This window comes from Protobothrops mucrosquamatus, unplaced genomic scaffold, assembly GCF_001527695.2.
Source record: "Protobothrops mucrosquamatus isolate PMUCROS unplaced genomic scaffold, P.Mucros_1.0 scaffold7, whole genome shotgun sequence".
Taxonomy (NCBI): Eukaryota; Metazoa; Chordata; class Lepidosauria; order Squamata; family Viperidae; genus Protobothrops; species Protobothrops mucrosquamatus.
In genome coordinates, this window is record NW_015386394.1 from 3,564,149 (window position 1) to 3,578,425 (window position 14,277).

At 39.0% G+C, this 14,277-nt stretch overlaps 1 protein-coding gene across 1 annotated transcript in view; it reads left to right on the forward strand.

Moving 5' to 3' along the window:
• The first annotated feature begins 697 nt into the window (after positions 1-697).
• Positions 698-14,277, forward strand: part of LOC107282381 (parathyroid hormone/parathyroid hormone-related peptide receptor-like) — a 16,147-nt gene continuing 2,567 nt past the window's right edge. Inside the window, exons 1-11 of the mRNA XM_015810151.1 lie at positions 698-703; positions 1,247-1,360; positions 2,955-3,060; positions 3,641-3,751; positions 5,260-5,384; positions 7,364-7,458; positions 7,879-8,068; positions 10,038-10,191; positions 10,685-10,745; positions 12,374-12,440; positions 13,233-13,327. Coding sequence (XP_015665637.1) covers positions 698-703; positions 1,247-1,360; positions 2,955-3,060; positions 3,641-3,751; positions 5,260-5,384; positions 7,364-7,458; positions 7,879-8,068; positions 10,038-10,191; positions 10,685-10,745; positions 12,374-12,440; positions 13,233-13,327 — 1,124 coding nt within the window. The remainder of the gene's footprint in view (positions 704-1,246; positions 1,361-2,954; positions 3,061-3,640; positions 3,752-5,259; positions 5,385-7,363; positions 7,459-7,878; positions 8,069-10,037; positions 10,192-10,684; positions 10,746-12,373; positions 12,441-13,232; positions 13,328-14,277) is intronic.

The window sequence follows — 14,277 nt, forward strand, 5'->3', positions numbered from 1 at the left end:
AGGGACAAGGAAATAATCCTGGTACTTATCCTTTCTTTGAGAATTTCCAGAGGGTGGAGGAAAGGTGTAACCACCCAACTCTGATCTCTAGTAGACTTGAATCTAACACATACTTTTTCAATTGCCTCAATTCCCCTTCTCTGTTTGCTCTGTTTGTCTCTGGATTGCTTGTTAACTTTAGTATGGAGTTGTTAAAAGCGACACTGGACAAGAGGTGCCTTGTTCTCCACTGGCTTGGCTGCTATGCACCCCTATGTGATCTGAGAGAGCAATTGGAGAATGACTGTATGTTAAGAGGGTGAGAGGTATAACAAGGCAATGTAGGAATTACAGAGTCTGCAGCAGAAGAATTTTAGAAGCTAGCAGGGAATCTTGGACATCTCTGTCAACTGATGGAGATCACCTTAAACATCATTTCTTCCATCCATCCACCTATCCATCCAGATGTCAGGTGCCTTAACCATTGTTGGTGATGATCTTGGAGCAAGGTTCATCCATTGTCCAGTCTTCTCCAACTTGGTGCCCTCCACGAGTGTTGGGTTGCAGCTGCCTGGAATGCTGGGAACTGGAGCATCTGTGTACCTACAGGGCAGGAGGTTGGGAAAGAGCACACTATGCTTTAACTATGATTTGATGAACAAATAACAATTAGCTGGGCCTACACATCTTAGCTGTAAACCTTATTTTACAGATTGTGATGGAGGTAAATACACTAAGAAAACTAAACTAAAATGTAGTTTAATAAGAACATGCAAACCCAGTGTATTTCAAATATGTATAATAATTAAAATGTTACCCCACACTCATCCAATACCCCCCATGCAATTGTGGAACCCATAGATTTTATTATATTGCATGGATGATTTCCAAGATATGAACCTGCTAATATCTCTCTCTCTCTGCTTTTGATTTTATGATGTTTTATTCATGTCCAATCTGAAAAGCTTGCCTTTTATTTCTAGTGCTAAACAGTTGGCAGCATTGTCCCTAATGAATCTCTTCATTAGCAGCTGGGGCTTCATCAGGGCCCTATTGCAGTTCCCCCATAAATACACCCATCCACCCACCCCAGCGCAGATGAAATGGAAATCTCATTAATGGGAAAGTCTTTATCAAGATTTGCAACAGGGCCTAGGCAGTGAGCAACTTAATTGCAGCTGTTATCACAGGAGCCCACTTGAGTGATCTCTAGTCCTGCCTTGCTTTATCTTACTGAGCTCTCCCATTTCCTGACACTTTTTCACAGGAAATGAGTCAGTCTTTGACTAACACAATGCAATCTCATAGTCGTGCTCTGAACATAGCTTTTCGTGCATCTGATGCCACCAAAACGCTTGGCTTCCCTGGACCATCCCTCATGGCTCATAGTTAAGGGAGCATTTTTTATTAGCCATTCTCAGATTGCTTAAACTGTTATGTATTTCTCTCAATTCATCCCTTTCCATCCATCCAATAACTATACTTATCTCTGTTTCTTCAGCCCAGATGCCTCCAGAATTGTTGGAGATCAGGTTCTCCAAAGATTCATTCAGCATGCTCCTGCAAACAAGCCAGAAAATAATACATGGATCAATATAGCCATACTAATATCCATATCAATAGTCAATTATTTCTATTATTTGCTGCAGCTGTACAATGCAATCAAAATAATTTAAAGAACACAATCATGATATGCCTTCAGGAGCAATTTACAATTCGTTTAGTGACCAAAGTTACAACAGAATTGAAAAAAAGTGACTTTTGACCATTTTTCACATTTACGACCATTGCAGCACTCCCATGGTCACATGAGCAAAATTCGGGCACTTGGCAACTGGCGTGTATTTATGACGGTTGTGCTGTTCTGGTGTCATGTGATCACCCTTTGTAACCTTCCCAGACGGCTTCCAACAAAGTCAATGGAGGAAGCCAGATTCACTTTATGACCTCATGATTCACTTAACAGTTGAAGTGATTCTATTAACAATGGTGGCGTAAAAGATCATAACATAAGGTGCAACTCACTTAACAATGGCCTTGCTTAGCAGTGTAAATTTGGGGCTCAATTATGGTCGTAAATTGAGGACTACCTGTATTTGCTCTTAATTTTATTGCAAACCTCCTCCCTAGAGTCTTGGAAGGTAGACAGTACATGAATTAATGTAAATAAATCAATAAATGTGATATTAAAAAAGGGGGGGAAAGATGGTGAGGAATAAAGCTTGACTCCTGGTGACTTGATACATATCCTTGCAGTTTTATGGGAATGTCAGTGAACCATCCAGAAAATGGAGAGGGAGGTTCATGTATGCAGTGTGGTTTTTCTTGCCAGTGATCTAGAATGCAATGATATTTTTTTTTAATTCAAAAGGTGTAAAAGAGATACGGAACTTCTGTATTTGGGATCTAGCCAATGAGAAAAAACTGGATACTGTACAGCAGAATTTCCCCTTTTCACTTTCCTTAGAAATATCATCTTCAGGTGGTTCTATCTGCAGTCTTTGGACTCCTTGAGTGCCAACCCATTTTCTCTATCCCATTTCATCTTCACTTTGGACTATCCAAAATATAGTGATGAATAAGTGAATAAATGAAGACTGATCACTGTTTAGGATTGAATTTTGTTTGTGCTTCTTTGTCTGACTAACTTATGCCCCCCCTCTCTCACACATACACACACAGTGTGTGTGTGTGTGTGTGTGTATCTCCTATAACAATTATTGTATTATATCTGGTGTAGATTTGGTAGCTGATGTGGTACCGTATCCTCAGAACGTGCAGAGCAGACTAAATCACCCTATTTTGTTTGGGAAATGAAACTCAAATAAAGTTGTATTTCTCTTTCCCAGGATTAGTTTGGTGGAATGATATTTCATGAACCTAGTTTTGGGAAAGAAGGAGCCAGATGCAAATGTGTCTTATCTCTTATTTCTCCCTCCCTGTGTCTTATCTCTCCCTCCTTATATATTTCGCAGGTGGACACTGATGATGTTCTAACTAAAGAAGAACAAATTTATTTGCTGAATGAAGCAAAATCAATATGTCACAATCAGATAAATGGTCAGAAGGAGAAAATCCAAGGTATCAGTTTTTGTTTTATATTGTTATAAAAACATTGGCTATATGTTCTAATGGAAATCCAATATTTGCTGCCATTATGGGAAAACTATGGATGGGTGTCAGTCGTGCTCCAAATTCTATTCGAACCATTCTACCTTGTTGATAATCCTTAATTTACAACTATTTGAAGTTTATGCTGGATCTCCTTGGGGACACTTAAAACCCAGTTCCGATAGCCACACACTCCCTCCAAGGTCATAAGTCCTCATTTTCTTCTGAATTTTGGCAAAACTGGATCATAGTGAACCATTGCTTTGCTTAATGACATTGCAAAATAAGTCATAAAATTAGGCCAAGTTCACTTAACAATCACACCACTTAGAGTTCTAGTTCCAATTGTGATCATAAGTCAAGGACTACCTGTAACTCTTCAAGAATTATAATGCAAACCATCTAGCCAATTTAAGCACAGCGCTAAAATAAGAGACATATTGGCTATTGTGTGCATCATTTTAAAATCTCTTTTTACCCCTCTGTACATGATTGTTCCTTTCTTTCCTACATCTCTTTCCCTTGACTTGTGAAACTATAACCTTGTTAGATGGTCATTGTTTACCTGAATGGGATGGAATCATTTGCTGGCCAGCAAGTCTCCCAGATAAAAAAGTGGTGGTTCTTTGTCCAGACTACATCTATGACTTCAACCATCATGGTAAGTTTGTTATCACAGTTTCCCCACAAAAGTCTAAGATCTTTTGGCTATTTGAGGATTCTAACTGCATCTTTAAATTTTGCATCTAAATTTTTAAAAAGCGGGTCTTACTCTGAAATTATAGAAGGCAGGAAATAAGATTTTGAATATTTTCCTGTTATGGTCCTAAAGAAAATGGCATCCCCTGAGGGTGTTTTTTGAACAATCGTTTACATAGGATGCCATTTTATTTTTTAATGCAAAGAGAATGTGATACTATGGACAAGGTGTTGGATTAGGGCTGAGGAGACCCAGCTTCAGGTCCATCTTGTTGGAAGTTCACTGAATGGTTTGAGGTCAGCCCAACTCGTACAGTTGTTACTATGGAGAGAACTTAGAGAATTATAAATACATAATGCTATTATGAGCTTCTGGAAAAAAGACAGACTATAAAGTTAATAAATTATTCTGGTTGCTTTCAGATAATGGAAGAAATTCAATCTATCCAACAGAGTCAAAAAGTTAAGATGGCATTAATATCATGTAACCAGATCCCTGCCTTTTTTTAGATGATACACATAAAAAGTGTTGGCTTCATTCATGCGGTTGCATATGCCATCTTTACATACACACTCCTATGGCTGTTCTACATCGGTCCCCAAATGATGTAGCTCCAAATGATGAAGTTAGATATGTCAGACTTCAACTCCCATCATCCTCTAGCTAGCATAAGTTTGGGAGTCAAACATATCTGTAAGGCATCTGACTGAAGCAAGGACAACATTCTTTGTTGCCTTTGCTGAAGAAATATGGCACTTTCTTTTTTTACCGCAAAGCAAAAGGAGTGTCAAGCATATCAAAGTCACTTAGACAAGATGTTGTGTTGTTTACAGAGAAGAGCAAAATGGTGCTCTTCCTTTCCATACAAGAAGCCAAGTGGATTGGATAGTGAACTGTGCCTCTGTGCTGGGAATGAGGCAGCTTTCCTCACTATTCCTTGACTCAGAGTTGGGAACATTATTGAGTTTATCATTCTTTCATATAATGGAGCTAAGGAACAGCACTTTGGCTAATGTCAACAGACAAAGCAGTGATGAAACTTCTAGGAGTTGAATGACAGATCACCAGGAAATCCCAGAGCCCGAAGATTTTTGAGATAAAGAAACCTTTTGGGAGAAAGCACTGGCAAAACATTTCCATTTTGTTTCTAGGTGAGCCACATCGATATATCCACTGAGTCCCTTTTGTACTCATAAAAATGGACCATTGGCGAGCCTTAGTTGAATCTCCCACTTTGACTGGTTTGAAGGTTCTTTTGCAGGAGTATTTGTACATGATGGTAGAAAAAGTTGGAATGGTGGTGCTGACAGGGCAATCAAATTTTGCTTGTCTTTTGTGTGCGTTGTGACAACATAGACAATAGAGGAGCTTTGATCATACCAGCATAGCTACCATCTTGACTGTTTGTATTATCCTCTGCAGACAATCCTTTTTTTTTCATGTCTCTTTCCTCTTGTTCTTTATTTCAGGCCATGCCTACAGACATTGCGATGATGATGGAAACTGGCAATTGGTCCCTAATATGAACAAGACCTGGGCCAATTACACAGAATGTGTCCTCTTCTTTGCCCCGGAACGGCAGGACCAAGAAAAGGTAAAAGTTTGCAATTCTTTTTTTGCAACAGAGGGAGGAGGGACAGCAGAAACCATGAATGGAGATATTGGAGTTTTATGAGACCAGGAGTACTCCTTTATGCTTTTGGCCAGGCAAGATAAATCCAAGCAATTATTCAAGGAGGGAGGGAACCTGGCAGTGATCATGCAACACACATTAAATTATAAACCATGGTTTGCTTCCTAGCCATGTCAGTCAGATTCACGCAGTCTACTAACTGCAGGATGATTTAAAAGCAGCGTGTCCAACCTTTACACATCGGTGGACACTTTAGAAATTTTGGGATTATGTTATGAACACTCTCCTGGAACAGCTTCTTGTGTTTAGATTATTTATTTCTTCTGTCAATTTTCTGGGCTGATGGGTATAATTTAAACAGCATGGTATTGCAGTCTCTTATCATTTTTTTAAAAAAGGCATCCTGGTCCTAATTAGGGCCTAAAATCAATCTTGGAAATAAAGATAATGTTCCATTTTAGTTTTTTAAATGAAAAATCAATGTTATTTTATATCAGGTCAGGCATGGAGTTTGGTTGACATCAAGATTGGCATTGGCAGGCAGGCTGGCACTCATCACTACCATATTAGGGATTTGGAACTTACTATCCAGTATAAATCTTATCCCACTCAATTAGGCAGGCCACAAATCCCTTAAAGAATGATTATATGTTTTTGTTACACCAAGATCACACTGTGTCTCTGAAAGACATGGGTGTGTGTGTCTTCTTTACACAATGTTTCAGGCAAAAATAAAGAATAGTGGGAGGAGCTAAAAATTCTCTCAGTCTTATTTTTACATAACATTTTTATATGTGAAGCCTAATATTAAATCTCTAACACAGGGGTGGGGAAACAATTGTGCTTTTATGACTTGTGGCCATTGTCCCTACCCCTGCTCTAACATGACAGCATGCCTATGGACTTCCTTGCAAGGTGCCCTCCAAATTCCTTGCCAGCCTGACTTTTCCCAATAGCAAGCATTTACATTAGTGTAGCAAAATATATATGTTAAATGGATAATAAATCAACGATCAATTGAATTCTAAGAATTCTTATCCTGCGTGGTTATGCCTGGTTGGATATTTCAGAGTAACATCTTCCAACCAGCAAGTTGACAGCTCCTTTATCCTCATTGGTCTAGTAACCAGATTTTTAGATCCAAAAATAAAATAGAAATAAAAAAAGCCACATTCCTTTAAGAGCCAAGTTCTCTTATTTAAAAAAAAAATCCAGGCAGAAATCTGTGCAAATTAAATCTTAACAATTCAGCAATAAACAATTCAGCAATAAATTTTGTTAGCAGAAATCTCATGCTTAAGTAATATTTTCTATAGATCTTTCTTCTCTAGAAAGAGATCTAATCAGTCACAAGACCCTACTGATAATTGTTTATGTTCACATGGCAAACATTTTCTAAACAGGCATTATCACTGATAATTGAAATCTAATAACTTGTGAAAATGACTTTTACTAAGGATCCCCTCTGCACTATGGTTTTCTTTATATTTTATGTAGAACTGAAAAAAGGCTGTTTTGTTTAATGCCCATTTGTTTTAGAAAAGAGCTTTTGATCAGTTAAGTTACAGCACCTTGTCCTCTTTGTTGACTTGAAAAGTTAAGCACAATAAGATCCAATTATTATTTTGCTGAAAATTCTCCAGGAACTTTCTTGGTAACTCAGCTGGGAAATCTTTTTAAAAATGCAGCAGGAGATGGCAGTAGTAATAAACTTCTGTGTTACTGCCATGATACTTGTGTGAATACATTACTGGAATCTCTGTAAGTGACTATAAACTGACTTCAGCATTTAACATTGACCTGATTTGTTGGACCTTCAATGTATATTATTCCATTCTGCTGTTTCTGCTCAAGTGAAACACTTTTTTTGATACCAAGTTAGCATAGTGATCTTAAAGATGCTTAATTATTCAGATATATTTATCTTTTCTTTTTTCTAGGAGGTGTTTGACCGTTTGCACATCATCTATACAGTCGGCTATTCTGTCTCCTTGGCCTCCCTTGTGGTTGCTATGTGTATCCTTTGCTTCTTCAAGTAAGGAAAAAGGCCTATTCTATATTCCTATCACTGTTGTGTGATTATAACATTGGCTTTTCCACTGTTGTAAACCAATTTACTCAATGGCTTAGGACCAAAACCCAGATGCAAGCCCCCTCGGGCACTGAAGTAGAGAAATCTTGGGACTCTATCAGTTAAACTAAATGGGTGTTTCTCAAACTTGACAACTTGAAGATGTGTGGACTTCAGCTCCCAGATTTCTCCAACCAACGTGGCTGGCTGGGGAATTCTGGGAACTGAAATCCATATATTCTTCAAGTTGCCAAGGTTGAAAAATACTGAATATAGAAGGTAAAGTGGGAGGGATGCTACATCACACATGTCTGCTTGGAAGGACTAGATTAAAAATGTAACTAATGGGTAAATTAAAGCCTACCTGTGTGTTGTGTATTAAAGGCGCCTTCATTGCAATCGGAACTATATCCATCTCCACCTTTTTGCCTCTTTCATCTGCCGAGCTGGGAGCATCTTTGTGAAAGATGTAGTCTTATATTCTACCTCCCGACCAGAAGGACTGGTGAAAGGACAAGGCCATGATTGGGATGCCGAAGAACTGACTTTCACTCTGGGACCCAAAACCCAGTTGGTAAATTCCATGACAAGAGAATTCCTTGGTGACTTCTTCCCTCGGTGACCTGACATTGTTTCGAGCAAATTTGCTTTGATCCTGTTTGTTAAATAAACCACAGCAGTTGGGGGTCAAAGAAGCGTGTTCAGCTGCATCCCTGAAGCCCTGAAAGTGGGGGTTGTTTTCAAAGAATGGTTCCTGCTGCCCATTCACCAGGAACCATTCTAGTAACTAGTTAAGTTACATTCCTCACGGCATAGTTTGAAAGGACAAATCCTCATAGGTTCCATTATTCATAAAGGCAGAAAAACAACAATAACATGTTTCAAGCAATGTCCCTAGGTTGAGTCCTACAAGTAGGGAGTTATTCCTACTGATAAGAGTAAGCAATAAATTCAAAGTAGCACAATTAATATAGTATACAAAACATGACAACTCATCGTACAGGTAGTCCTCAACTTACAACCACAACTGAGTCCAAAATTTCTGTTGCTGAGAAATTTGTTAAGTTAATTTTGCCCCATTTTACAACCTTTCTTTCCTTTTTAAAAAAAAAATATTTTATTGGATTTTATATGGGTAGGGAAAAGGTAGGGTCGGTGCGGGTACAGGAAAATCGGGATAAAAGGGACAGGGTGTGGATAACTACAGTAAATATGTAATTCAGCGAACAAGCTGTCGTCTGGGTCTTTATATTAAGTAAACCTTTCTTAACATAGTTATTAAGTGAATAACTGCAGTTGTTAAGTGAATCTGGCTTCCCCATTGCTTTGCCTGTCAAAAATTCGCAAAAGATGATCACATGACTCTGGGACACTTCAACCGTCATAAATACATGCCAGTTGCCAAGCATCTGAATTTTGATCATATGATCATGAGGATGCTGAAATGGTCGTAAGTGTGAAAAATGTTTACAAATCGCTTTTTTCTCATGCTGTTGTAACTTTGAATGGTCACTAAGTGAACTGTTGTAAGTTGAGGACTACCTGTATTTGTCAGAAAACCTTAGTAGAAATTCTGCGTTCAATATGGCACATGCTTGGAGTAAAACAGAAAAAGACATTAGACACCTTGCATCAAATTTTAATTAAGTATATGTATATATGTTAGTATTTTATTCAATTGTCAGCCGCCCTGAGTCCGTAAGGAGAAGGGCGGGATATAAATGCAATTAATAAATAAATAAATAAACTTCTTTGCAGCTGCCTGACACTGAAGACAAAATGATAGAGGAAGTAGAGTTTGATCCAGTAAAAGAGTTTTAAAGTTAAATAACTTGCACTGCATCTATAGGAACACACAGGATTCCAAGAAACTGAAGTATCACAATCTGAAAGCGGCTACAAACTCTTAGCTGTGCCAGGTTAGCTATAACTAGGGCTTTTTTTGTCATAGAATGCCCAGAACGGAATTCCGGCACCTTTTTTGGATGGAACCTTGTAGGGTAGGCAAGGCGGGTTGTATGACATGTGTGAGTTCTGGCACCTTTTTTTTTTTTTTTAACAAAAAAAGCACTGGCTATAATCTCGCCTGGACTACTGTAATGCTCTCTACATGGGGCTTCCTCTGAGGAGCACCCGGAGNTCAGGGTGCCGTCGGCCAAGCAATGTAGGCTGGCGACCCCCAGGGGGAGGGCCTTCTCTGTGGGTGCCCCCACCCTCTGGAACGAACTACCCCCCGAGATCCGGATGATTCCGGATCTCCTTACTTTCCGCCGCGCCCTCAAGACATGGCTTTTTCAGCAAGCGGGCCTGACCTAGGGAGGATTTTAGGTAGGGATGATCTTAAAAGTAATTTTAATCGGAAACACAGCTGGCAATATTTGGTTTTTAATTCGGCTTTTATTGGGGTTTATATTTTTGTATTTCTGTATTTGTTTTTTAATATGCTGTGAACCGCCCTGAGTCCTATGGGAGAAGGGCGGTATACAAATTAAATTAACATAACATAACATAACATAACAATCTTTCTTTTTCCATTCCTCCAGGCAGGTTGCAAAGTAGCAGTGACAGTCTTCCTGTATTTCCTGGCTACCAACCACTATTGGATCTTGGTGGAAGGCCTCTACCTCCACAGCTTAATCTTCATGGCTTTTCTGTCCAACAAAAGCTACTTGTGGGCCCTCACCCTCATTGGATGGGGTAAGAACAGTCCAGTTCTGCTGTTATCCTTAGCTTATCTAGGATCCTGCAAATTGGATTAGCAGCTTAATGTAGAGACACTGGAGGATGTGGGTTTACTTCCCAACTCCAACCTAAAAGGCTTTTAAACTCTTGTAATTTTGGCAGCAGCAGCAGCAGCAGGGAGAATTGAAAAAGTCAAAATGGCATTCACAATTGTGCAGTTAAAAGCATAGCTCCTTTTACATGGGGTAAAAGGGGTGAGGCTCTGATCCCAAGGTCATAATGATTATTTTATTTTTGAACCTTCCCCACAGGATGTCCCTGATTACTTCAGTTGTGCTCTTGATTTCCCAACTTTTTACTATTTCTCTCATCTATGCCCCATGATAGAGAATGACGGGATAGGCACAGTGTTATTCTCTTATTCTGTTTTTCCCCTGGTGTCTTGTTAAGATATCACCGGAAACCCAGATATCTTTCTGCTTGCTTTTCTTTTTCTTCTTTCTTTGAGGGTCACCTGCTGTCTTTGTATCCATCTGGGCCGGTGTAAGAGCATCTCTGGCAGATACACAGTAGGTAGCTTCTACTTTGCTTACTGCTTACCCTGAAAGATTAGAAGCAAACAGGCGCTGCACTGCCCTCACCACAGTGGTAGGGAGGGATTAGGGTCTAGGGAGTAGAGATTTAAATCTCCAAACCTCAAATGGTACTCAAGGAGTGCATCCCAGTCATTTTCCTTAAAATCCACCAGGTTTTCTGCCACTCTCATTTTTTACACACAAATAGACATGTGTAGATGGATGACATTTATAATTGGCATCTATATTGGAAAACGTCTTCCAGGATCATTTCTTTTAAATCTCTGAAGAAGACTGTAAGATATCTTAGAAAGTAAACTCATTAGGTATTTCAAAAAGTCTACCTGACCAGAAAAAGAAGAGAAAGAAGGGTGGATACTAAAAATCTTTTTCTGTGATTCTGGAAGAGTTGGAAGAGAGGGTAGGTCATATCTTGATTAAATTAATTCTATGGAACTGATAGCAGTCATTGAGTGCAACAACCTAAAACAGAATTTTGAAATCCTGAAGGTGCCCATCAGCTTTGAGTACTTGGGCCCAGTGGTGGGATTCAGCCAGTTCGCACCAGTTTGGCAGAACCGGTAGCTAATTTTTTGTTGCCCAGGCCCAGAATGTACTTCCAGAAGCAGCATCCACACAGAGAACCGGTTGTTCACATATTTGAATCCCACCACACTTGGGCTCCAAGGGAATGAATTTAATGGAACCCCCGGAATTCTCCACCCGCATGGTTATTCTAGGTTGGACATTGGGGAGTGAAATCTTACAAAAAAAGTAGAGGATGACAAATTGAGGACAGCTACTTTACCCTCATTAAGACTAGGGGGTCGAGTTTAATATCGAAAAGTAGAAGACAAATAAAAATGAGCAGTTATTTAAAAGGCAAAATCTGTACCAACAGTATCTTAAATGTCTTTTTGATCCACAATATATTGACTTTTCTAGGCATCAGTTCATAGGTTATAGGGTCATATTGGCTAGGAATATGGGAATTCTGATAAGAGACCAGATAAAAGAAGTTCAGATATTAAACCTGTACAGCCCAGCTATAGTAACCATACAAGATATTAGGGCAAAGAAACTGTCCTAAAACTTCAGAATTCTCTTACATGAATCTGTCATGGAATCATACTAGATACACTTAGTGAACTTACTTTGTCCCAGTCTCTGGGAGAACTTTTAACTCTAAATTAATCTAAACATTATAAACTAATCAATGCAAAGTGTAATATGTAAGAAATCCTTATTTAGCAGCTACAGTTGGGACTGGCAATTTGGTTATTAAATAAAGCTGTGAAACTGTGGCTGTGTTTGCAGTCTTATTTCAGCTCTTCTTTGCTTTATAGACCTGCAAAGGTCATTAAAATGATAATTGGTAGTAAAATTATTTTTTCATTATTGTTGTAACAGCAAATGGTCATTAAATGAAACAGTCATTAACTGAAATCTACCTGTATTAAGAACCTGGAACAAACATTCCAAAATCCAGAAATTCAAAAATGATCCAGTAATGTGATCTATATGCTGCATCATAAAATACCAAATAGTTTATTCCCGAAGTTGTGTTTCAAAAGTGCCGGTGAAGGGATACCCTATGGCTGAATGCAAGCTCTCTTTGTCAGATGCTGGGACCTCAGTGCTGGAAACATGAAATGGATCTACCAGGTCCCAATCTTAGCAGCAATCATGGTAAGAAGGGCAAAGAATGTCTGGGAATTTGGGAATACATATTTCCTGTAGCTGAATTACTAATCATATTTGTAAGGGTTTAAATTAGTTTTAAAATATCACATGGCATCTTTCGTAAGTATTACTTACTCTTAAGTTTTAGAGTGGTCCATCGGATCTGTATTGTTTGCTAAGAATTAGATTTTTCTGGAATTTTATGTAGTCCTAATGTTCTTTGGGTTGTAAGCTGCAGTTGTATTTTTTAAGATGTAGAATTGTTTATTTCACAATTGTTTGAGATGGGAGTTAAATAGCCATCAAAATATATTGCTATACAGTATACAGGTAGTCCCAATTTACAACCACAAGCAGGGCTGGAATTTCCATTGCTAAACAAGGCAACTGTTAAGTCACACCTAATTTTCTAATTTTATTTTTTTTGCCACAGGTGTTAAATGCAGTTAAGTGAATCACTCAGTCATTAAGCAAATCCAGTTTCCCCCCATTGACTTTGTTTGTTGGAAGCCAGTCAGGAAGATCGCAAATGGCGATCACGTGACCCCCAGATGCCACAACCATTGTAAATACACGCCAGTGGCCAAACACCAGAATTTCGATTACGTGACTGTGAGAATGCTGCCATAGCTGTAGGTGCAAAGACCGGTTGTAAATCACTTTTTTAGTGCCGTTGTAACTTTGAATAGTCACTAAATGATTTGTAAATCAAGGTCTACTTGTGTCCAGGAATAAAGCAGCTGCGTAATTCTACCACTATCTAAAATGTCTGGCTCAATGTTTCTGTGTTGCTGGCAGGTGAACTTTTTTCTCTTCCTCAACATTGTGAGAGTTCTGGCATCCAAATTATGGGAAACAAACACGGGGAAATTAGATCCACGACAACAGTACAGGTTTGTATTTGGGCACAGCTGAACTAGATTTTCTCTGTTATTTCTACAATTAACTATTATTTCAGTTCTCTTAATTGAGAATGTTAATGTTAATCTTATTAACATTCTGGAATACAATGATCGCCTCCATTTTTAACTCTATTTTCATTACCTTAGATTGCTTAACAGCAAAGAGAATTTTTTTTTAAGCTCCCACCTTCTGTGAGGTCAAGATGGCTTATCTTAAATAGGCACCAATTCTTGCAACATCTTTCTTTTTTAAAAAAGAAATCCCCTAAAATACCAAGAACTATTAAGTCCCCAATTTATGCTAACCACTGTAGAATTGGATCTAGGGCAGGATTGGGTCATCTATGGACTGGATACAGCCATCCTGCTTCTCATTTCTAGCTCCCAAAGCTAGCAGGGTTGGTTGCGGGGTATGTGAGACTTGCGAGGATTTTAAGTGGCAAAAACGTACCTCATACTAAAACCACAAACATCAGACTGAATTACTCCAGGGAGAGTTTAAGGCATCCATTTCTCCTCTTAATGACTCCCCAGCAAGAGTGCAAATTCCAGTCTCGACCACTCTGGTAATCCTGTATAGGTTAACAGCAATGTTTTCCTGCAGTAGTTTCAGTTTCAGTTTATTGTATTTATATCCCGCCCTTCTCCTGGTGGACTCAGGGCGGCTTACAGCCAGTTAAAAAACAGAGCAATTGATACAAATATACAAAATTTAAAATAAATTAAAAGATATATTTAAATGGGCCTTTTCTTATTTTAAAAGTTGATTAAAATCCAATTTAAAATATCCCTAGGCCAGTCCTGCCAGCTGAAACAGCCATGTCTTGAGGGCGCGGCGGAAGGAGGGGAGATCCGGAATCACCCGGATCTCTGGGGGCAGCTCGTTCCAGAGGGTGGGAGCTCCAACAGAGAAGGCTCTCCCCCTGGGGGTCGCCAACCGG